Consider the following 23590-nt stretch of genomic DNA (forward strand, 5'->3'; position numbering starts at 1 on the left):
CTGTTTTATACATATCCCTAAGTTTGATCTTTGTTTCATTCAGTTTGTCTACAATCTAATCAGCCATTTTCCTAAGTTTTCAGTTGTACTATTTGGTTGGCATTAAATATAGCAGAGGCGTTTTCTGAATCTCCTTTCACATCAGACTTGTGAAGTAAACAGAATATGAGAGACCAGGAGAGAAGTAGGGAGGAGAATAATTAGATGTATTCAGGGAACTCCTGGAAATCTGCTCCCTTATAGTTCACAGCATAGAAACACAGTAGAAGGAATGGGGATATGTAGAAATAATTGAGTGGAATTGAATTTGTGATGGAAGAATTTCAAATATTGAGGTGGAGAGACTAATTCTGCATTTTCTCCTCTTTTATTATAGACCATCAGGTTTAAATCCTACTTGCTGAGCATGGGAATAGCTAACCCAGTTACCAGAGAAACCTACGGCTCAGGCACACAGTACCACATGCAGCTGGCCAAACAGCTGGCTGGAATATTGCAGGTGCCTTTAGAGGTAAAAACTAAACCTATGTGTTTTTTTTTAAACTGTGTTAAATTAGCCCTATGTCATCAGAAGTGTTAACAAGAGCATAACTACTTTCATGATATGGTTATTGTCAACTGACATGTTTTCTTTTTTCTTTCAGGTATATTAAATGAGTTCACTGTGCTTATTATTCTTCGTAATTTTCTTTTTTGTTTTTTTTTTGTTTGTTTGTTTTTTGAGACGGAGTCTCGCTCTGTTGCCCAGGCTGGAGTGCAATGGCGCGATCTCGGGTTCACGCCATTCTCCTGCCTCAGCCTCCCAAGTAGCTGGGACCACAGGCGCCTACCGTCATGCCCGGCTATTTTTTTGTATTTTTAGTAGAGACGGAGTTTCACCGTGTTATCCAGGATGGTCTCGATCTCCTGACCTCGTGATCCGTCCACCTCTGCCTCCCAAAGTGCTGGGATTACAGGCGTGAGCCACCGCGCCTGGCCCTATTCTTTGTAATTTTCTTTCTTTTTTTTGAGCCGGAGTCTCGCTCTGTCGCCCAGGCTGGAGTGCAGTGGTGCGATCTCTGCCCACTGCAAGCTCCGCCTCCCGGGTTCACGCCATTCTCCTGCCTCAGCCTCCCAAGTAGCTGGGACTACAGGCAGCCGCCACTACGCCCGGCTAATTTTTTGTATTTTCTAGTAGAGACGGGGTTTCACCGTGTTAGCCAGGATGGTCTCGATCTCCTGACCTCATGATTCGCCTGCCTCGGCCTCCCAAAGTGCTGGGATTACAGGCGTGAGCCACTGTGCCCGGCCTTATTCTTTGTAATTTTCTAAGTTGTTTTTAATTTTCATTTTTGACATTTATAACTTTCTAAATCTATTTGATATGAAGTTTTCCTTATTTTTAAAAAGGAAATATATGATCTTTCTCTGAATAGATATATTTCCATACATCTAGTCTTTACTATTTAGTACTATTAATCATTCCATAATACAGATTCATCTTCTAGTCTGATAGTATTCAGGCAATCAAGAGTTTATTAAAGCACTTGTATTAAAAAAGCTTTCAAACCTATGCCAAATAGAATAGTATAATGAATCCTCTGTGGCCATCATCCAGCTTCTTCTGGATGACTCAAAATTATTTTAAAGCAAATCCCAGACATCACATCACTTTATCTGTAAACATTTCAGTATGTAACTCTAATGATACTCTTTTAAATACAACTATAATCCCATTTCATAATCTAAAAAATTAAAATAATTTCTTAATGTTATCTAATATCTAGCGTTCACTTTTTTTTTTTTTTTTTTTGAGACGGAGTCTCGCTCTGTCACGCAGGCTGGAGTGCAGTGGGGCAATCTCAGCTCACTGCAAGCTCCGCCTCTCAGGTTCACGCCATTCTCCTGCCTCAGCCTCCAGAGTAGCTGGGACTACAGGCGCCTGCCACCCCACTACGCCCGGCTAATTTTTTGTATTTTTAGTAGAGACGGGGTTTCACCGTAGTCTCAATCTCCTGACCTCGTGATCCGCCCGCCTCGGCCTCCCAAAGTGCTACATTTTCTTTTTTTTTTTGCTTGAGACAGAGTCTCACTATTGTCACCCAGTCTGGACTGCAGTGGTGCAATCTCAGCTCACTGCAACCTGTGCCTCCCGGGTTCAAGCGATTCTCCTGCCCCAGCCTCCTCAGTAGCTGGGATTACAGGCACCTGCCACCATGCCCAGCTAATTGTTTTGTATTTTTAGTAGAGACAGAGTTTCACCATGTTGGCCAGGCTAGTCTCGAACTCCTGACCTCAGTTTATCCCCCTGCCTCGGACTCCCAAAGTACTGGGATTACAGGTGTGAGCCACCGTGCCGGCCTAGTATTCACATTTTCTCTTACAGTTGGTCTGTTTCAATCAGGATTCATTGCAGTTTGTTGATTTGTTTCAAAAGTTTGTTTGTTTGTTTGTTTTTAATTTCATGGGTTCTTTCTTCTCCTGCCTCTTACCTCCCACCCCACAATGTGTTTCCTGAAGAAATTAGTTGTTTAGACTATAGAGTGTGCTTTTCCGGTCCTATGTATTTCCTATAAACTGGTATTTATAATGAAGTTTTGTTAGGGTTTTTTAAAATTATTATTGCAAGACTATTTCATAGAGGCTGTTGTGTACTTTCGTCAAGAGATACATAATGTCTGATTGTCTTTTTTTAAATTTTTAAAAAAATTTTTGTGATGTTAACAGCCATTGACAGTCATTACCTAGATCTGTTATTTCATTGGAGGTTGCAAAATGGTAATAGTCTTACTTAATTCTATACTTTCCTCATTTATTAGCTGGAATAAGTTAAAACATTTAAATGTATTTTTTGAAACATGGTGTAGAGACCCTTTTTTCATTTAAGTAAATGTTAAAATGGTAATGAGGCTGGGCACAGTGGCTCACGCCTGTAATCCCAGCACTTTGGGAGACTAAGGTGAGCAGATCATTTGAGGTCAGAAGTTCAAGACCAGCCCGACCAACATGGTGAAACCCTGTCCCTACTAAAAATACAAAAAAATTAGCCGAGTGTGGTGGTGCATGCCTGTAGTTCCAGCTACTCAGGAGGCTGAGGCAGGAGAATTGCTTGAACCCGGGAGGTGGAGGTTGCAGTGAGCCGAGATTGTACCACTGCACTCCGGCCTGGGTGACAGAGAGAAACTCCATCTCAAAAAAACAAAAATAAAAATAAAAAAATAAAGTGGTAATGACATTAAAATGCAAGTATTGAATCTAAACTGCCTTGTGGTATCTGAATAGTTTCTCCTTTGTATAAATAAAGTTTTTTATAAGCTTCTTAAAAATTTTTATGATTTCTGATTTCACTGTGATTATGATTTCTGTTAAGAAATGCTAACTGGTGTAATTGTAACATAATACTTTTTTTAAAATTTCATATTTTAACAGGAACGAGGGGGAATAATGTCACTCACGGAAGTGTACTGCTTAGTAAACCGAGCTCGAGGAATGGAAGTAAGAATAGAAAATTTAAATATTCTTTTAACTAAATATAGATTTTCTTAATACAAATTCCGAATACAATTTGAGGAAGGGTTGTGAATATCAAAGCTATTTTGAGAAGCACTGTGGTACAGTGAAAGAATACTGTCCTGGGATCTAGGAGGTAGATTCTTTTCCTAGTTTTGATAGTGATTTGCTTAGTGACCTTTAGTAGTTTACTTAACATCTCTGAGACTCAGTTTTCCTTCTTCCTCTTTTTTTTTTATTTTTATTTTTTGCTATTCAAAACTTTTTCTATTTTTCTTTATAATTGACACAATAATTGTACATATTCATGGGGTACTATATGGTGTTTCAGTGCATGTATACGTTGCATAATGATCAAATCAGGGTGTATTAGTCCATTTTCATGCTGCTGATAAAGACATACCTGATACTGGGCAATTTACAAAAGAAAGGTTTAATTGGACTCACAGTTCCACATGGCTGGGGAGGCCTCACAATCATGGCGGAAGGCAAGGAGGAGCAAGTCACATCTTACGTGGATGGTGGCAGGCAAAGAGAGCTTGGGCAGGCAACTCCTATTTTTAAAACCATCAGATCTCATCAGAAACATTCACTATCACCAGAACAGCACAGGAAAGACCCACTCCCATAATTCAATCATCTCCCACCAGGTCCTTCACAAATATGTGGGAACTATGGGAGCTACAAGATGAGATTTGGGTGGGGACACAGAGCCAAACCATATCACAGGGCAATTAATATATTCATCACTTTAAACATTTATCATTTCTTTCTGGTAATAACATTAAAAATCCTCTCTTGTCTGTCATATGCAGCCATAAAAAAGAGCAAGATAATTCTTTTGTGGGAACATGGATGGAGCTGGAGGCTATTATCCTTAGCAAACTAGTGCAGCAACAGAAAGCCAAATACCCATATTCTCACTTATAAGTGGGATATAAATGATGAGAACTTACGAACACAAAGAAGGAACAACAAACACTGGAATGTACTTAAGGGTAGAGACTAGGGGGAGGGAGAGGAGCAAAACAGATAACTATTGGGTAGTGGGCTTAATATTGATACCTAGGCAATGAAATAATCTGTACAGCAAACCCTAGTGACACAAAAGTTTATCTGTGTAGCAAACTTTCACATATACCCCCTAATCTAAAATAAACACTTTTTAAAAAAACAAAGATAGAATCAACCTAAGTGTCCATCAGTGATGAACGGATAAAGAAAATGTCAGATACATACAAATGGAATACAATTCAGTCATAAAAAAAGAATGAAATCACATCATTTGCAGCAACATGGAGAAACTGGAAGTCCTTATGTTAAGTGAAGTAAGCCAGACACAGAAAGACAAATATTGCGTGTTCTCACTCATGTGGGAGCTAAAAAAGCTAATCTCATGGAGGTAGAGAATAGATGATAGATATCAGAGACTGGGAAAGGTGTATAAGTGGGAGCGGGGAAGAAGAAAGGTTGGTTAATAGGTACAAACATACTGTTAGAAGGAATAAATTCTAATGTTCAATAGCAGATTAGGGTGGCAACAATGTATTGTATATTTCAAAGTAGCTAGAAGGGAGGACTTGAAATGTTCCTAAAACATAGACATGATAAATACTTCAGGTAATAGGTACCCCCAAATACCCTGACTTGATCATTACACATTTTATGCATGTGTATTAATAAAAATAGCCCCTGTACCCCATAAATATGTAAGATATTATGTATCAATAAAAAGTACTCCGGGCCGGGCATGGTGGCTCACACCTGTAATCCCAGCATTTTGGGAGGCTGAGGCGGGCGGATTGTCTGAGGTCAGGAGTTTGAGACCAGTCTGGCCAACATGGTGAAACCCCATATCTACTAAAAATACAAAAAAATTATCTGGGCGTGGTGGTGTGTGCCTGTAATCCCAGCTACTCAGGAGGCTGAGGCAGGGGAATTGCTTGAACCAGGGAGGTGGAGGTTGCAGTGAGCTGAGATTGCACCATTGCACTCTAGCCTGGGCGACAGAGCAAAACTCCATCTCAAAAAAAAAAAAAAAAAAAGTACTCAGAAACAGAAAAAAAAAAGAATATACTGCATTGTCATTATCTAGTCACCGTGTGTAATATAGCAGCAGAACTCATGCTTTCTAACTGTAACTTTGTATCTGTTGACCAACCTCTCTCCATCCCCTCCTCCCACCTACCCTCCTCAGCCTCTGGTAGCCACTCTTCTACTCTCTACTTCTATGAGATCAACTTTTTTGAGATTCTACATGTAAGTGAGATCAAGTGGTGTTTGTCTTGCTATGTCTGGCTTATTTCACTTAACATAATATCCTCCAGGTTCATCCATGTTGCTGCAAATGAAAGGATTTTATTCTGTTTTGTGCTGAATAGTATTTCATTGTATATATGTACCACATTTTTTTTTTTTTTTACCTTTAAAATTTTTGTTTTGTTTTGTATTTTTGAGACAGAGGATCACTCTGTAGAATGCAGTGGCACAACCTTGGCTCACTGAAACCTCTGCCTCCTGGGTTCAAGCAATTCTTGTGCTTCAGCTTCTCAAGTAGCTGGGATTACAGCCGTGTGCCACCACACCAGGAGAATTTTCATACTTTTAGTAGAATCGGGGTTTCCCCATGTTGGCCAAACTCGTCTTGAACTCCTGACCTAAGGTGATCTACCAACCTCGGCCTCCCAAACAAAGTGCTGGGATTACAGGCATGAGCCGCCATGCCCGGCCCCCAAATTTTTATTTTTTCTTTTTTATGGATATATAATAGTTGTACATATTTATGGGGTACATGTGAAATTTTGATACAAGCATATAATGTGTAATGACCAAATCAGGGAAATCGAGGGTCTGTCACCTCCAGTGTTTATCATTTCTTTGTGTTAGGAACATTCCAATTCCACTTTTCTAGTTACTTTGAAATCTACAATAGGGCTGGGTGCGGTGGCTCATACCTGTAATCCCAGCACTTTGGGAGGCTGAGGCAGGCAGATCGCCTGAAGTCAGGAGTTCGAGACCACCCTGGCCAACATGGCGAAACCCCATCTCTACTAAAAATACAAAAATTACCCAGGCGTGGTGGCGAGCACCTGTAATCCCAGCTACTTGGGAGGCTGAGGCAGGAGAATCGCTTAAAGTAGGAAGGTGGAGATTGCAGTGAGCCAAGATCACGCCACTGCACTCCAGTCTGGGCCACAGAGCAAGACTGTGTCTCAAAAAATAAGTAAATTAGAAAAAAAAGAAATATACAGGCCGGGCGTGGTGGCTCACGCCTGTAATCCCAGCACTTTGGGAGGCCGAGGTGGGCGGATCACGAGGTCAGGAGATCGAGACCATCCTGGCTAACACGGTGAAACCCCGTCTCTACTAAAAATACAAAAATTAGCCGGGCGAGGTGGCAGGCGCCTGTAGTCCCAGCTACGCGGGAGGCTGAGGCAGGAGAATGGCGTGAACCCCGGGGGGCGGAGCCTGCAGTGAGCCGAGATCGCGCCACTGCACTCTAGCCTGGGTGAAAGAGCAAGACTCCGTCTCAAAAAAAAAAAAAAAAAAAAGAATATACAATAGATTATTGTTAACTATAATCGCCCTATTGTACTACTGAATACTATATCTTACTACCCCCTTTTTTTTTTGAGACAGTCTTACTTTTGTCACCCAGGCTGGAGTGCAGTGGCACAACCTCAGCTCACTGCAACCTCCACCTCCCCGGTTCAAGCAATTCTCCTGCCTCAGCCTCCTGAGTAACTGGGAATTACAGGCGACTGCTACCACGCCTGGCTAATTTTTGTATTTTTAGTAGAGAGGGGGTTTCTCCATGTTGGCCAGGCTGGTCTTGAACTCCTGACCTCAGGTGATCCACCCCCCCTTGGCCTCCCAAAGTGCTCGGATTACAGGCATGGCCACTGCGTCTGGCCTCTTATTCCTTCTAATTGTATTTTTGTACCCATTAAACCAACCTCTCTTTATCCTTCCTTCCCCACACTCTTCTCACCCTCTAATGACCATTTTTCTACTCTCTATCTGCATGAAATCAATTTTTTTAACTCCCACATATGAGTGAGAACATGTGATGTTTGTCTTTCTGTGCTAGCTTACTTCACTAAACAATGTCTTCCAGTTCCATCCATGTTGTTGCAAATGATGTTGACTGTTGTGAATAGTGCTGCAATAAACATGGGAGTGCAGATTTCTCTTTGATATACTCCTTTCCTTTCTGTTGGATATATACCCAGCAGTGGGATTGCTGGATCATGTGATAGTTCTATTTACAGTTTTTTGAGAAATCGCCATACCGTTTTTCATAGTGGCTGTACTAATTTACCTTCCCACCAACAATGTGTAAGAGTTCCCCTTTCTCCACATCCTTGCCAACATTTAGGGAGCCAGTTTTCTTACCTTTAATATAAGGGTTTGGACTGAATGAAACTGTTCAGCTCTAATATTTTCTCTTTGTTTTGTGATAAATAAAGTTTTTCAGGAAGCCCTTCCTCTGCAATAGTTCTCTTTTGAATCAACTCGGTTGGAACAAGTTGCCTTGTAGACAATGCAGAGGGAAAGCTGCCCTGCCCCTGTGGCTGGGTATCAGCAGTGGCTATTCTTCAGCTGTCCTTACTCCTTCACATCCAGATGTCCTTGGCCTCCAAGGTTCTGTCTAGATATTCTTTGTGCCCCAGCAGTCACCTCCATGCAAATGGCTCACCCAGTCCCATGAGTTAAGCCCCTGCTCTGTGTTTTTATCTGAATGCTGATCATAGCTGCCATTAGTCAGTACTTACCATCCACTGGACACTCTGCACGTGTTACCTCATTTATCCTCCCAATAACTCAGTGACATGGCTACTTTTACTGTAGGGGATAATTTGAAGAATAGGAAATTGAAACTTAAAAAGATGAAATAACTTGAGCAAGGCCACAGCCAGAGACAGTGGTTTGACAGGTATTTGGATCTGGGCTGGACTGGCTCTGGAGCCATCCTGTGGGACTGAAAGCTGTGCTTGTCGTCACCACACTATGCTGATTTGTTAAGGCTGCACTGTCCACAAGGGTGGCCACATCACGTGCTGACTGGGGACTTGAAATGTAGTTAATCCAAATCAAGATATGCTGCAAGTATAAAAATGCACCAGATTCAGAAGACTTCGTATGTTAAATATCTCATTAATAAGGAAATGTTAAATATCTCATTAATAATTTTTTGTTTTGATTATATGTTGAATTGGTTCTATGTTCAATCTTAAAATATATGCATTAAAATTAATTTCACGTGTTTCTTTTTACTATTTTTTTTTTTTTTTTGAGATGGAGTCTCGCACTATCGCCCAGGCTAGAATGCATGGCGCGATCTCGGCTCACTGCAAACTCTGCCTCCTGGGTTCAAGCAATTCACCTGCCTTAGCCTCTTGAGTAGCTGGGATTACAGGCACCCGCCACCGCACCCGGCTAATTGGTGTATTTTTAGTAGAGATGGGGTTTCACCATGTTGGCCAGGCCGGTCTCGAATTCCTGACCTTGTGATTCACCTGCCTCAGCCTCCCAAAGTGCTAGGATTACAGGTGTGAGCCACCGTGCATGGCCTCTTTTTTATTTTTTTTAATGTGGCTACTATAAAATTTACAGTGACATATGTGGCATGCATATTTTATTGGGTACCACTGCTTTAATGAATAGAAGTCTTTGGTTCCTTTGTCAATCTTTTTTGCTTTGTAGTGATTAAATCACCTAAAATTATTGATAAATGGTAATTTTAAAATTTACTCTTCTGTTTTAGTGATCATTACCATTGTATAGCATTACTGGATTTTTTTTCCCTATTAGTTGCTCTCACCAGAAGATTTAGTGAATGCGTGCAAGATGCTGGAAGCACTGAAATTACCTCTCAGGTAAAGGAACCTCTGCAGGAAGTTTGCCACCTGCAACCATGATTCTGCATGGGGTAGATGGGAAAGCCCAGCCGAGTTTGCCATCCCTAGTGTCAAGCCAGATTATTCCTTTCTTGAAATTATATTATTTCATCTTTATCAGGGCTGGGCATGTCCTAACAGGGCTAGGAGTCAGACTCTTGTGGATTTGGGGGAATGAGATAAGAATGTGGGTTCTTCCCATGAGGTCAGAATAACTAGCCCCTCTTCCCTTAGATATTTTGTGTTAGTCTCTGGAGATGTTCAGCTGTGAATATTCTTTTCCTTATTCTTAAGTTTAAAAAAGTAGCCAGGTGGCTGGGCGTGGTGTCTCACACCTGTAATCCCAGCCCTTTGGGAGGCTGAGGCGGGCAGATCACCTGAGGTCAGGAGTTCAAGACCAACCTGACCAACATGGAGAAACCCCATCTCTCCTAAAAATACAAAATTAGCCGGGTGTGGTAGCACATGCCTGTAATCCCAGCTACTGGGGAGGCTGAGGCAGGAGAATCGCTTGAACCTGGGAGGCGAAGGTTGCGGTGAGCCGAGATCATGCCATTTGCACTCCAGCCTGGACAGCAAGAGCGAAACTCCGTCTAAAAAAAAGCCAGTAATTTTATTTAGCATGTAGATTTTAGTTCATAATTTTATTATCTGTGTATTCATGAGCTGTTTATGCCATTGTTGCTTGGTTTTGATATGTTTTAAGTGTTTTTTTTTTTAATATTGCCCTCATATCTGGGCATAAAAGAAGGTATAAAAGATGTCCTCCTTTTCAGCAGTTGAATATCCTAGATAATTCCTGGCTTTGTTCTCGCACCTGTGGTTTTCAGGCTCCGTGTGTTTGACAGTGGCGTCATGGTAATTGAGCTTCAGTCTCACAAGGAAGAGGAAATGGTGGCCTCGGCCCTGGAAACAGTATGTGAAGTCCGTTTTCTCCAGTCTTTAGAGCTTGCTACGAAGACCCGAAGGCTTAGCAACTCAAAAAACAGGATTTCCTTTTGAATTTAACTTTACTGAAAAAATAACATTCACACACCCAAATAAAAACGGTTTATCACTAACAATGAATCAATATTAACCAAAGTCATACATTAAGAGCTTTTTGAAACTTCTTGACACTCTTAACATCTTACATGTAAGGAGAATTAGAATTAGTGAGGTGCTTTCTTTTCTATTAAAGCTCAGTGTTGAGAACAGGTTTTTAACTTTATCAGATGTTACAACACAATTAAACTTTTTCTTCTAGTAACACCTACATAAGCAGCTTGATAAAATGCCACAAGTTTTATGAAAATAATTGCTTCAAAATATATAAAAAGCAACAGTAGTTTAGATGGATTTTACTGGCCAAACTGCCAATATTACTCATTAGGATGCTTGAAATAGTACTGTCTTCATAGCTTCTATGGTGAGCCTGTATAATTCGAATAACTTCTATTTATTATCCTTCCCATTTTCTTTGTTTTTTTTTTTTTTTTTTTTGAGACGGAGTCTTGCTCTGTCGCCCAGGCTGGAGTGCAGTGGTGCAGTCTCGGCTCACTGCAAGCTCCGCCTCCCAGGTTCACGCCATTCTCCTGCCTCAGCCTCCCGAGTAGCTGGGACTACAGGCGCCCGCCACCATGCCGGGCTAATTTTTTGTATTTTTAGTAGAGTCAGGGTTTCACTGTGGTCTCGATCTCCTGACCTCGTGATCCGCCCGCCTCAGCCTCCCAAAGTGCTGGGATTACAAGTGTGAGCCACCGCACCCAGCCTATCCTTCTCATTTTCAACTAGATGAAAACCCCAAGACTACAGATATTTCTACCACATATTTTAAACTAAACCTATATGTAAAGTCCCTTCTCTGGAGCGTTAATATGTACTCAGAATTTGTTACATATTCTTTTTCAGAATATCAAATAGTTCTTTTTAGGCTTTAGTACAGTGACCATTACATTATAGAGAGCTTGATCTTGATATTTGAGCCTCTATTATGTCTCTTCTGGGTCCTTCAACTTTTGTAGGATTAAGCATTAGTTAAGATTTAGTTATAGTGTGAATGTTCTTTGGATTTTAGTAGGACATTCAGTAAATTATTTCTTGCATATACTGGTATACATTCTGCCTACCATTAGAACCCAGAGTGTGTTTAAGTTAGTGTCCTAAATTAATTAGATTTTTTTTCTGCTGTGTGTTTCTATTTAGGTTTCAGAAAAGGGATCCCTAACATCGGAAGAGTTTGCTAAGCTTGTGGGAATGTCTGTCCTCCTAGCCAAAGAAAGGTAAGTAAGGTTCTTACCTTTCATTACAATGTATGTTTGTGTGTCTGCATAGACAGATAATTGTGTGGGGTTTTTTTTTTTTTTTTTTTTTTTTTTTAGGTTGCTGCTTGCAGAGAAGATGGGCCATCTTTGCCGTGATGACTCAGTGGAAGGCCTGCGTTTTTACCCAAATTTATTTATGACACAGAGCTAAGGGTTTTGTATTTAAAATACTTTTTGTCCATATGCTTGCGTCATGTAGAGATTGTATGACATTGAGCTAAGAGATAAACCCCAATCAACTGAGAATTTATTAGAACTTCACAGTGCAATGTAAATCTCTTTTAATTTCTCACTAAATATGGTCCAGGAAATTTATTTAGGATACGCATAGGAAAATTCAGAAAAGTGAACGCCAATATGAATTTAAAATCATGCTATAGTTGTGCAGAACCCTCAGAGTTTAACTTGAAATATAGTGGATTTTAACTTGATCCTCAAATCTGATCATTTTATAAAGAAGGGAATTTAGTTTTACAGAGAATAAAAAGAGAAGTTGCATGTTCACACGGGTTAGATTATTATTTTGGTGTGACTGAAATTCACTGATTGCACATGACAATGTTGGGACAAAATATACTGCAGCATACTGTATGAGGCTCCTCCCCAGGGCTTTTAGAAGCAGTCATAGACATGTCTTCAACATACCAAATAAAATACCTTTAAAAATGAAATAATTTTATTTGACACATATATTTATATATATTCTATCTAGTTTCTCTTTGTTTTTTTAAGTGATGATTTCATGACTGGCATTTAAAGAATGCAACTGTGTCATTTTGTTTCCAAATGCTGTGGATTTTGAAACTGAACTAGAGAGCTGTATAGACATGCCCAGAGTTATGATTACAAATTTAGGAGGTAGACGGCTCAGGAATTCCCTGGGATTTTTGTGCTGGTGGAATGGCAGAAGGAACTTCACAGGAACCTTAGTGTTCTTTTACCTCAAAGCCACAGACAGGAAATAGAAAGTGGAAAAGTAATGTCTCCTTTTCTTTTCCATAAGGAGTTTCAACACTGAACTTTAAAAAGTCTATCATGTTCCAGCAATATTTTTTCTTTGTCCTTTATATTATAAGTTGTGTGGAAAAACTACTTCGGTAAGAAGTGTTACTGAGATAACAACTGGCTAATACTGCATGTAGATTGCTTAAGTTTTAAAGTGACTGCCTGACTTCACATGTTATTGCTCTACAGCCTCCAGTATGTTGGCATTATCTCAAACTCAGGGACCCCACAGGACAGGAGACACCCTTTCTGAAACTGAGTTGGAAGTGAAAGGGTGGTGATGGTTTTGGCCAAGCCTGTGGGAGGGAAAGTATTGTATTGGGAGCACCCTTGGGACCAGGAAGAGGGATACCCAGGTTCACACTCTGGGAACCCTAAGACATTGTCAGTGGGTAAGAGGGAGGGCCACTGCCAGAGGCTGCTGCAGTGCCCTCTGGGAAGTGCCAGGGACCCTCAGCTGCAGACCCAGGGGATCCCAATCCCTTATCCCTGCCTGAAAAGTGGCTATTGCTGCTTCATGTCCTCCAGTGTCACAGGAATGCTGTGCCTGATACATCCCACTTTAGTTTTTGTTTTCCAAACCTGTCACTGACTCTTCATTGTGGTGACAGATCCTCTGGTTCCCCCATTGCTCAGCCTCAGGTTTATTTTGAGGGTAACTCAGTGTCTGACTGCCTAAGTCTTTTAGGGGTTAGTTGGACCATTGTGTAAGCTTGTTTGTATGTCTCACCTCTTTCTGGTTGGTACTCACTGTCCCATACTGCTCTGGCAAACTTGTACACATACACACACACTCTCTCTCTCTCTCACCTGGCTAAGGCTTTTAAAATTATAAAGATAAATAATCTGTTTCACCAAGTTGCAAGGAAGATTGCTGGAGCTACTCAATCTAGCGCTAATGGTTTGGATTCATTACTGCAAACCTACATAATTTAACATATTTATTTACTTTAGTGTGACAACTAATGGAAAAAAAATGGAACAATCTGAATTGTATAAAATGACTTAAGAAGGAAGAAAAGTGACATATAAATATATTTTGCAAATGTCACATTAATTTAAAAATGAGTATGATTGATTTTATTTTTAAAGTGGGCATTCTTCACTGTTTCGAGACCTTTGTATGCATTTGTGTATTTTTATCTTTTTTTCAGGCCATTATTATAAGGTGTTATTTTGGCACTCTAATGTAGAAGTTATGTTTAAATACAACCAATCAGGCCCTAAGTGCAAAAAAGTTCTGTCTTGGTGCTTATCACTGGTATAATTATTATTTTTTTGTTTTCCTAACTTTGCTCTTAGGAGCATGAACCTCTTTGTAGCTTTATGGTAATGCAATATTTCCAGTCATTTGCTGTCAAAAAAATTTTTTACATTGTGTTAGTGAAGATTGTGTTTTCAGGGTTAAATGATTGGTATTAATGTATATAGACTAAAATTATTGCAAAATTTAAAAATGATTTTTCTTGGCATTCTTTTTAAATACTCTGAAATATATATGCAAATGATAAAACTTTAATCATACTAAAGCCAGTTATGTTAAGAATTTTTCCTTTGGATTTTATAATTAAGAGTTACTTATAAATATTTATGACATTGAGCTCTTACTGTTTTAATTGTCCTAAAAGAATGGGACGTGTCATGAACTGGTTTTGTTTTTTAAAAAATTCTTGATGTGAATTCCACTGTTGCTTGACCATTTATATTCAGATGAATGTACTCTTTCTTGTTCCTTGTTACCAGATTAATCTGAGAGAATGTGGATTCATCCTGTCATCTTTCTCATGCTCAAATACTTAAAATGGTTCTTTTTCCCAAAAGTCTCAGAGTCTTCATTTTGGTACAGTGGAGTCACAACTTGTAAGGTGGTTAGGTTTTAAAGACCGTGCCTAAGGACAAAATTGAGCATGCTCAGAATGGTCCTTGAAAGTCTCCTAAATTACCAATAAAGTTTTCTTTGTAGTTTTAAAGTTTAAATCCCTGTGGAGTGATATGTAGGTATGAATATATTATGCTTATATTAACTACAAAAATACAAACTGCATATCAAGAGATTTTTATAGCATTAATAATTTCCATGCATGTGTCTTTTTCCAGTAGGTATGGTTAAATTTATTTAAATTTATTGCTAATCCTATCCCTTATGATCTAGAGTATAAGCTGCACAAGGGCAGAGGTTTTTATCTGGTTTGTTCATGGATGTATCCTAAGAGCCGAGAACAGGGCCTGGACACAATAAGCATTCAATAAATATTTACTGAGTGAATGAACTCTGACCTATATTCCTATTTATAATTTGGCTCCACTTTATCCTGCTTTAGCTCCCATTCAATTCAATGAAAAAAACATTTTTCTGAATACATAGCAATTTTGTGTGAGCAATTTTGTTGGGCATTGGTAATGGGAGGGGATACAAAGATGAATAAGATACAACTGTGTCCTTAAGAAAAGGGAGACCTAGTTAGGGCAACAGACATATAAGCAACTTTCACTGAAGATGGAATGAAGTAAGTGCCATGGAAGGGGCATATATACCATGCTGGGGAAGACAGAAGAAGGAGCCCTTAGTCCTGGTGGAGGGCTTTGGAAGGGAAAGGAAGAACCTGGTAAACTAGGCTGACAAAGACCAAGAGATTGTCAGTAAGTGGAAGGTGTTGGGAAAAGGGAACAGCAGAGTGTGCCCCTTCCTGCTCCTGGATATTTCCCTTGTCTGTCCAAACCTCCTTTCTTTTTTTTTTTTTTTTATTATTATACTTTAAGTTTTTGGGTACATGTGCACAATGTGCAGGTTTGTTACACATGTATCCATGTGACATGTTAGTGTGCTGCACCCATCAACTCGTCATTTAGCATTAGGTATATCTCCTAATGCTATCCCTCCCCTCTACACCCACCCCACAACAGTCCCCGAAGTGTGATGTTCCCCTTCCTGTGTCCATGAGTTCTCATTGTTCAATTCCCACCTATGAGTGAGAACATGTGGTGTTTGGTTTTTTGTCCTTGTGATAGTTTACTGAGAATGATGGTTTCCAGTTTCATCCATGTCCCTACAAAGGACTCATCATTTTTTATGGCTGCATAGTATTCCATGGTGTATGTGCCACATTTTCTTAATCCAGTCTATCGTTGTTGGACATTTGGGTTGGTTCCAAGTCTTTGCTATTGTGAATAGTGCCGCAGTAAACATACGTGTGCATGTGTCTTTATAGCAGCATGATTTATAATCCTTTGGTATATACCCAGTAATGGGATGGCTGGGTCAAATGGTATTTCTAGTTCTAGATCCCCGAGGAATCGCCACACTGACTTCCACAATGGTTGAACTAGTTTACGTCCCACCAACAGTGTAAAAGTGTTCCTATTTCTCCACATCCTCTCCAGCACCTGTTGTTTCCTGACTTTTTAATGATTGCCGTTCTAACTGGTGTGAATGGTATCTCATTGTGGTTTTGATTTGCATTTCTCTGATGGCCAGTGATGATGAGCATTTTTTCATGTGTTTTTTGGCTGCATAAATGTCTTCTTTTGAGAAGTGTCTGTTCATGTCCTTTGCCCACTTTTTGATGGGGTTGTTTGTTTTTTCTTGTAAATTTGTTTGAGTTCATTGTAGATTCTGGATATTAGCCCTTTGTCATATGAATACGTTGCGAAAATTTTCTCCCATTTTGTAGGTTGCCTGTTCACTCTGATAGTAGTTTCTTTTGCTGTGCAGAAGCTCTTTAGTTTAATGAGATCCCATTTGTCAATTTTGGCTTTTGTTGCCATTGCTTTTGGTGTTTAAGACATGAAGTCCTTGCCCATGCCTATGTCCTGAATGGTAATGCCTAGGTTTTCTTGTAGGGTTTTTATGGTTTTAGGTCTAACATGTAAGTCTTTAATCCATCTTGAATCAATTTTTGTATAAGGTGTAAGGAAGGGATCCGGTTTCAGCTTTCTACATATGGCTAGCCAGTTTTCCCAGCACCATTTATTAAATAGGGAATCCTTTCCCCATTGCTTGTTTGTGTCAGGTTTGTCAAAGATCAGATAGTTGTAGATATGTGGCGTTATTTCTGAGGGCTCTGTTCTGTTCCATTAGTCTATATCTCTGTTTTGGTACCAGTGCCATGCTGTTTTGGTTACTGTAGCCTTGTAGTATAGTTTGAAGTCAGGTAGCGTGATGCCTCCAGCTTTGTTCTTTTGGCTTAGGATTGACTTGGCGATGCGGGCTCTTCTTTGGTTCCATATGAACTTTAAAGTAGTTTTTTCCAATTCTGTGAAGAAAGTCATTGGTAGCTTGATGGGGATGGCATTGAATCTATAAATTACCTTGGGCAGTATGGCCATTTTCACGATATTGATTATTCCAACCCCTGAGCATGGAATATTCTTCCATTTGTTTGTATCCTCTTTTATTTCATTGAGCAGTGGTTTGTAGTTCTCCTTGAAGAGGTCCTTCACATCCCTTGTAAGTTGGATTCCTAGGTATTTTATTCTCTTTGAAGCAATTGTGAATGGGAGTTCACTCATGATTTGGCTCTCTGTTTGTCTGTGATTGGTGTACAAGAATGCTTGTGATTTTTGTACATTGATTTTGTATCCTGAGACTTTGCTGAAGTTGCTTATCAGCTTAAGGAGATTTTGGGCTGAGACAGTGGGGTTTTCTAGATATACAATCATGTCATCTGCAAACAGGGACAATTTGGCTTCCTCTTTTCCTTATTGAATACTCTTTATTTCCTTCTCCTGCCTGATTGCCCTGGCCAGAACTTCCAACACTATGTTGAATAGGAGTGGTGAGAGAGGGCATCCCTGTCTTGTGCCAGTTTTCAAAGGGAATGCTTCCAGTTTTTGCCCATTTAGTATGATATCGGCTGTGGGTTTGTCATAGATAGCTCTTATTGTTTTGAGATAAGTCCCATCAGTACCTGATTTATTGAGAGTTTTTAGCATGAACGGCTGTTGAATTTTGTCAAAGGCCTTTTCTGCATCTATTGAGATAATCATGTGGTTTTTGTCTTTGGTTCTGTTTATATGCTGGATTACATTTATTGATTTGCCGAACCTCCTTTCTTTACTTCTTCCCACTCACCTCCCCTCTCCCATGCCCACCCCCACCAATCTAAATGATACTTTGCTCAATCCTGCCTGCATCAGAAATGTTTCCAATACACAGCTCTATTATTTCTAAACTCTACAAGAGTTATTGTATTTTCCATATGCTTAACTATATTTTGTCTTGTTCTCTTAAATGTTGTCTTGATACCATAAGAAAATAGAGAAACTGGGTTTAAGTTCAAAGACTGTCATGTAACATCTCTTTTGAATTCTCTCTGACCTAGGTCAGTGACTACATGGTAGATTCCTAGTAAAGTATTAACTGAATTGAGTGATTTTTGAATTATAGTACTGAGTCATGCATGAGTTGCCTAGCAAACCAACTCTGTCTTTTACCCTCTTCCCAAGAGGTTTCTCAACCAGACTTGTCAAGGCTTAGCCTGTCTGAGTGAGATCTGCTCTGTCTTACTCAAATATGGCATGGGCCATGTCCATGATGTGGAAAGCACTCTAGAGTAGTTGTTATACACATGTAAGTTCTTGTTATTATAGTGTGGAAATTGGGCCATTCGTCTTCTTCCTTGTGTCCTGATACGAAATCATGAGTCAGTTATAGCTTTCATCTCAGAGCATTACCCAGAGAAATAAAAGCTCTCTCCATTTGTATAAATGGAGTTATTGAGATAATGTATAAATTTTATACAATTTGCACAAGATTACTAGATCAGTCGCTGACCCAGAAAGAAAACTGAAGGTATTTTGAGAGCCAGATCAGTTACAGTTCAATACTGACCATACCACTGTTTGTTTGAAAACATTTTTTCCTTTCATTTTTATATTGCCTTCTTTTAGAAAACGTTAAACTATGTCTTTTTTTTTTTTTTTTGTATTTTTAGTAGAGACAGGGTTTCACCGTGTTAGCCAGGATGGTCTCGATCTCCTGACCTCGTGATCTGCCCGCCTCAGCCTCCCAAAGTGCTGGGATTACAGGCGTGTGCCACCGCGCCCCGCCTGAAAAGGTTAAACTATATCTTAACTGTCCAATAAAGACAGCAGTACAGTTTGGCAAGAATTCTAATGGAGACAAAATTGACCAGTTCAATAAAGCTGTTATTTAAAAAATGACCAAGCATATTGATAGAGCCACTTGTATCTGGATTTCCTCCCTTGAACAGTAGCTTTTTGGGGAAAAAGTATATGCCTAAAAGATTAATGCAGAGAAAGTTGCCTCCGATAGGTTTCACTTAATCACTATAATATTTCACAGTTACTGTTATATGCTTTCTACAGTGAAGGGAAGGAGGGATTAAGAAATCTACCCAGATTTGCAGTGTCAGGGCTGGAATTTAATCTAGGCTTATCTAAAAATGTATCTTTTTACTTGTATGCAGTGTAAGGAGGAGGTCCAACTTCATTCTTTTGCATGTGGCTATTTGGTTATGCCAGCACCATTAGTTGACTATTAAATGATCTTGGCACCCTTGTCAAAAAACAATTGACCATATGCTTGCGTATGGGGTTGTTTTAAAAAGTAATTTTTAAAAACTCAATTGACCATAGATATGAGTTTCTGAACTTGCAATTCTAGCTATTTATCTATCTTTTTGCTAATATCACACTGTCTTGATTACTACTGCTTTGTAGTAAGTTTTTTTTTTTTTTTTTTTTTTGAGACGGACTCTCACTCTGTCACCCAGGCTGGAGTGCAGTGGCACATTCTCGGCTCACTGCAACCTCCGCCTCCTGGGTTCAAGCAATTCTCCTGCCTCAGCCTTCTGAGTAGCTGGGACTACAGGTGTGTGCCACCATCCCCAGCTAATTTTTTTTTTTTTTTTTAGTAGAGATGGGGTTTTGCTGTTGGTCAGGCTGGTCTCAAACTCCCGACCTCAAGTGACCCATCTGCCTTGGCTTCCCAAAGTGCTGGGATTACAGGCATGAACCAGCCTGTAGTTAAGTTCTGAAATTGGAAAGTGTGAGTCCTCCAAATACGCTCTTCATTTTCAAGATTGTTTTATCCTGTTCTGGGTTCCTTATACCCCCATATAATTTTTTTTATTTTTTTTGAGACAGGGTCTGGTTCTATTGCCCAGGCTGGAGCACAGTGGCACAATCTTGGCTCACTGCAACCTCTGCCTTCTGGGCTCAAGCAGTTCTCCCACCTCAGCCTCCTGATGGCTGGAACTACAGGTGCACACCACCACACCAGCTAATTTTTGTACTTTTATAACTCCAATGCCTGCTCTTTTCACTGAGCTTTTGCTTTTAAAACTGAAATGCCAGGGACTGGGTGGTATGTATTTGAAAAAGAATCCTAGCGTAAATTGGTGAATGGAAATTAGACTAGATAATTCTACTGGCAGTGAAATTGGATGATCACCTTAAAGTCTTCTTTGAAACTTTGGATGGATTTAATTAGTATTGCTAGAAGTAACTATTTGACAAGATTGGTTGGTCTCACTCTGTCATGTAGGCTGGAGTACAGTGGCGTGATCACTGTTCTCTGTAGCCCCAACCTCTCGGGCTCAAGTAATTCTCCCACCTCAGCCTCCAGAGTAGCTGGGACAACAGGTACATGCCACCACACCCGGCTAATTTTTTACTTATTTTATTTTTTGAGATGGGGTCTCACCCAGCCTGTGCAGTGGCATCATCATGGCTCACTGAAGCCTCCACCTGGGTTCAAGTGATCCTCCTGCCTCAGCCTCGCAAGTAGCTGGGACCACAGGCACGTGCCATCACAGCCGGCTAGTACATTCTATTTTTGGTAGAGACGGGGTTTTGCCATGATGCCCAGGCTGGTCTTGAACTCTTGAGCTCAAGCGATCCACCCACCTTGGCCTCCCAAATAATTTCTTATTTATTGTGGCGATGGAGTCTCACTATTTTGCCCAGGCTGGTCTAAAAGTACTGGGCTCACGCAATCCTCCTGCCTTGGCTTCCCAAATTGTTGGGATTACAGCCATGAGCCACTGCACCTGGCTGACAATGTAAGTTCTTAGAAAATTTTATGCCTCTGGTAACATATAAGTAAATACTTGTGCTACCTTTTTAAAAATGAAGTGGTAGAGTCAAAGACCTGCAAATCACATGTTTTAAAATATTTTTTTTAATGAGGTAAAGTTTACAAACTGCAATGCACAGATCTTCAGTCAGACAAGTTTTAACAAATGCTTAGTAAATCCATGTAACTCACACTCCAAACAATAGAACATATCTGTCGCCCCCTAAAAGTTTCCTGGTGCCTCTTTCCTGTCATCCGCTCTCGAAAGGTCACCACTGTGCTTTGATTTCCATTACCAGATGTGTAATGTGACAGACTACTTTTGCTGTCAAATGGTATATTCTGCATACCAGATATTCGTTTTGCTGTCAAATGGTATATTCTGCATAAAAGAAAAGCAAGTGGTAAACCATATGGCATAGTTACTCAATTTAACAAGCACAGCTGTTAAGGTGGAATCTATCCTCTCATATTTTCCCAAAAACTTAAAATTCTTTTTTTTTTTAATTTTAGTTTTAGATTTGGGGGTGCATATGCAGGTTTGTTACAAGGGTAATTGCATGTTGCTGAGGTTTGGGCTTCTATTGATCCTGTCACCTAGATAATGAACATAGTACTGAGAGGTGACAGTGTGCTGGCAGCCCTCACAGCCCTCACTCGCTCTGGGCACCTCCTCTGCCTGGGCTCCCACTTTGGCAGCACTTGAGGAGCCCTTCATTCCGCTGCTGCGCTGTGGGAGCCCCTTCCTGGTCTGGACGAGGCCGGAGCCGGCTCCCTCAGGTGTGGAGGGAGAGGCGTGGGCGGGAACCGGGGCTGCACGGTGCTTGCGGGTGGGTCTGTGGGCTTCCGGGTGGGTGTGGGCTCAGCGGGCCCCGCACTCGGAGCGGCCGGCTGGCCCTGCCGGCCCTGGGCAATGAGTGGCTTAGCACCCGGGCCAGCGCCTGCAGAGGGTATGCTGGGTCCCCAAGCAGTGCTGGCCCACCCGCCCCCAAGGGCTGAGGAGTGCGGGCCCACAGCGCGGAACTGGCAGGCAGCTCCACCTGCGGCCCCGGGTGCCAGATGCACTGGGTGAAGCCAGCTGGGCTCCTGACTGGTGGGGGCTTGGAGAACCTTTATGTCTAGCTAAGGGATTGTAAATACACCAATTGGCACTCTGTATCTAGCTCAAGGTTTGTAAACACACCAATCAGCACCCTGTGTCTAGCTCAGGGTTTGTGAATGCACCAATGGACACTCTGTATCTAGCTACTCTGGTGGGGACTTGGAGAACCTTTGTATGGACACTCTGTATCTAGCTAATCTACTGGGGATGTGGAGAACCTTTGTGTCTAGCTCAGGGATTGTAAATGCACCAATCAGCGCCCTGTCAAAACAGACCACTGGGCTCTCTGTAAAGTGGACCAATCAGCAGGATGTGGGTGGAGCCAGATAAGAGAATAAAAGCAGGCTGCCTGAGCCAGCAGGGGCAATCCTCTGGGGTGCCCTTCTACACTGTGGAAACTTTGTTATTTGGCTCTTAATAATAAATCTTGCTGCTGCTCACTCTTTGGGTCCACACTGCCTTTATGAGCTATAACACTTCACTTCTGAAGCCAGAGAGACCATGGACCTACTGGGAGGAAGGAACACCTCCAGACGCGCCGCCTTAAGAGCTGTAACACTCGCCGGGAAGGTCCGCAGCTTCACTCTTGAGCCAGTGAGACCACGAACCCACCAGAAGGAAGAAACTCTGAACACATCCGAGCATCAGAAGGAACAAACTCCGGATACGCCGCCTTTGAGAACTATAACACACATCACGAGGGTGCGTGGCTTCATTCTTGAAGTCAGAGAGACCAAGAACCCACCAATTCTGGACACAGTACCCAATAGGATGTTTTTCAGCCCTTGCTCTCTTCCCTCCCTCCCTTGACTTGGAGTCTCAAGTGTCTGTTGTTGCCATCTTTATGTCCATGAGTACCCATTGTTTAAGCTCCCACTTACAAGTGAGAACATACGGTTTTTGGTTTTCTGTTCCTATGTTAATTCACTTAGGATAATGTCCTCCAACTGCATCCATGTTGCTACAAAGGACGTGGTTTTGTTCTTTTTTTATGGCTGCTTAGTATTCCGTGGTGTGTATGTACCACATTTTCTTTACCCAGTCCACTGTTGATGGGCACCTAGGTTGATTCCATGTCTTTGCTATTGTGAATAGTACTGTGATAAACATGGGAGTGCAGGTGTCTTTTTGGCAGAATGATTTATTTTCCTTTGGGGATACACCCAGTAATGGGATTGCTGGGTCAAATGATAGTTCTGTTTTTAGTTGAGAAATCTCCAAACTGCTTTCCACAGTGGCTGAACTAATACACATTCCCATAAAAAGAACTTTAACACTTGCAGAGTAGAGTTTTAAAAATGTTTAGTTATTTTTAATAACCAATTCTGACCCCAGGGTAAGAAAATGGAGATGCACTTTACCTGAACTATGTTCTTTTGAAACTCTTTAGTGACATTTGGGAAAGCAAGTTTACAGCCCACATACTGTGCCACTTCAAGGACTTATTTTTGTGGTCTCCCTGAAGAAAATGACACGAGTAGGAGTGATTGAAGGTGAAGTGTCAGGAGATTGCTCGCTCGTCCTTCGTTAAACCCCTGGTGCTGTGGACGCGGGTGTGCGTTGAGGGGACCTGCGTCTGCCAGGGCCGCACCCCCTCCCTCAGGACCTTGGCTGGCCGCGCGTTTCCTGCCTGTTTCCTGTCCAGCAGCTGGCGAGCGGGGGACCGGCAGGAAAGGATGCGCTGCCCAGAAGGGGCGGGAGCCGACCACGCCCGGTCCCGGGTGCCCCCCGCCCTCCCGGTGCCCGCCCTCCC

General features: G+C 41.2%; 1 protein-coding gene and 1 long non-coding RNA gene across 5 annotated transcripts in view; one reads left to right on the top strand and one right to left on the bottom strand.

The window, feature by feature from the left end:
* Positions 1–14517, top strand: part of VPS36 (vacuolar protein sorting 36 homolog) — a 40719-nt gene extending 26202 nt beyond the window's left edge. For all 4 annotated transcript variants that reach the window (XM_055244280.2, XM_055244285.2, XM_055244283.2 and 1 more), the window contains 6 exons: positions 377–511; positions 3409–3474; positions 9304–9368; positions 10220–10304; positions 11574–11650; positions 11750–14517. In XM_055244280.2, the coding sequence (XP_055100255.1) occupies positions 377–511; positions 3409–3474; positions 9304–9368; positions 10220–10304; positions 11574–11650; positions 11750–11843 (522 nt within the window). In that variant the 3' untranslated portion in view covers positions 11844–14517. The remainder of the gene's footprint in view (positions 1–376; positions 512–3408; positions 3475–9303; positions 9369–10219; positions 10305–11573; positions 11651–11749) is intronic.
* A 6305-nt stretch (positions 14518–20822) lies between these two features.
* Positions 20823–23542, bottom strand: LOC129463867 (uncharacterized). The gene is made up of 2 exons (XR_008651317.2): positions 23199–23542; positions 20823–21117 (listed from the first exon to the last, which is right to left on the bottom strand). It is a non-coding gene; the product is annotated as an uncharacterized lncRNA (long non-coding RNA).
* Positions 23543–23590: the final 48 nt, after the last annotated feature.

This window comes from Symphalangus syndactylus, chromosome 15 (assembly GCF_028878055.3).
Source record: "Symphalangus syndactylus isolate Jambi chromosome 15, NHGRI_mSymSyn1-v2.1_pri, whole genome shotgun sequence".
Lineage (NCBI taxonomy): Eukaryota > Metazoa > Chordata > Mammalia > Primates > Hylobatidae > Symphalangus > Symphalangus syndactylus.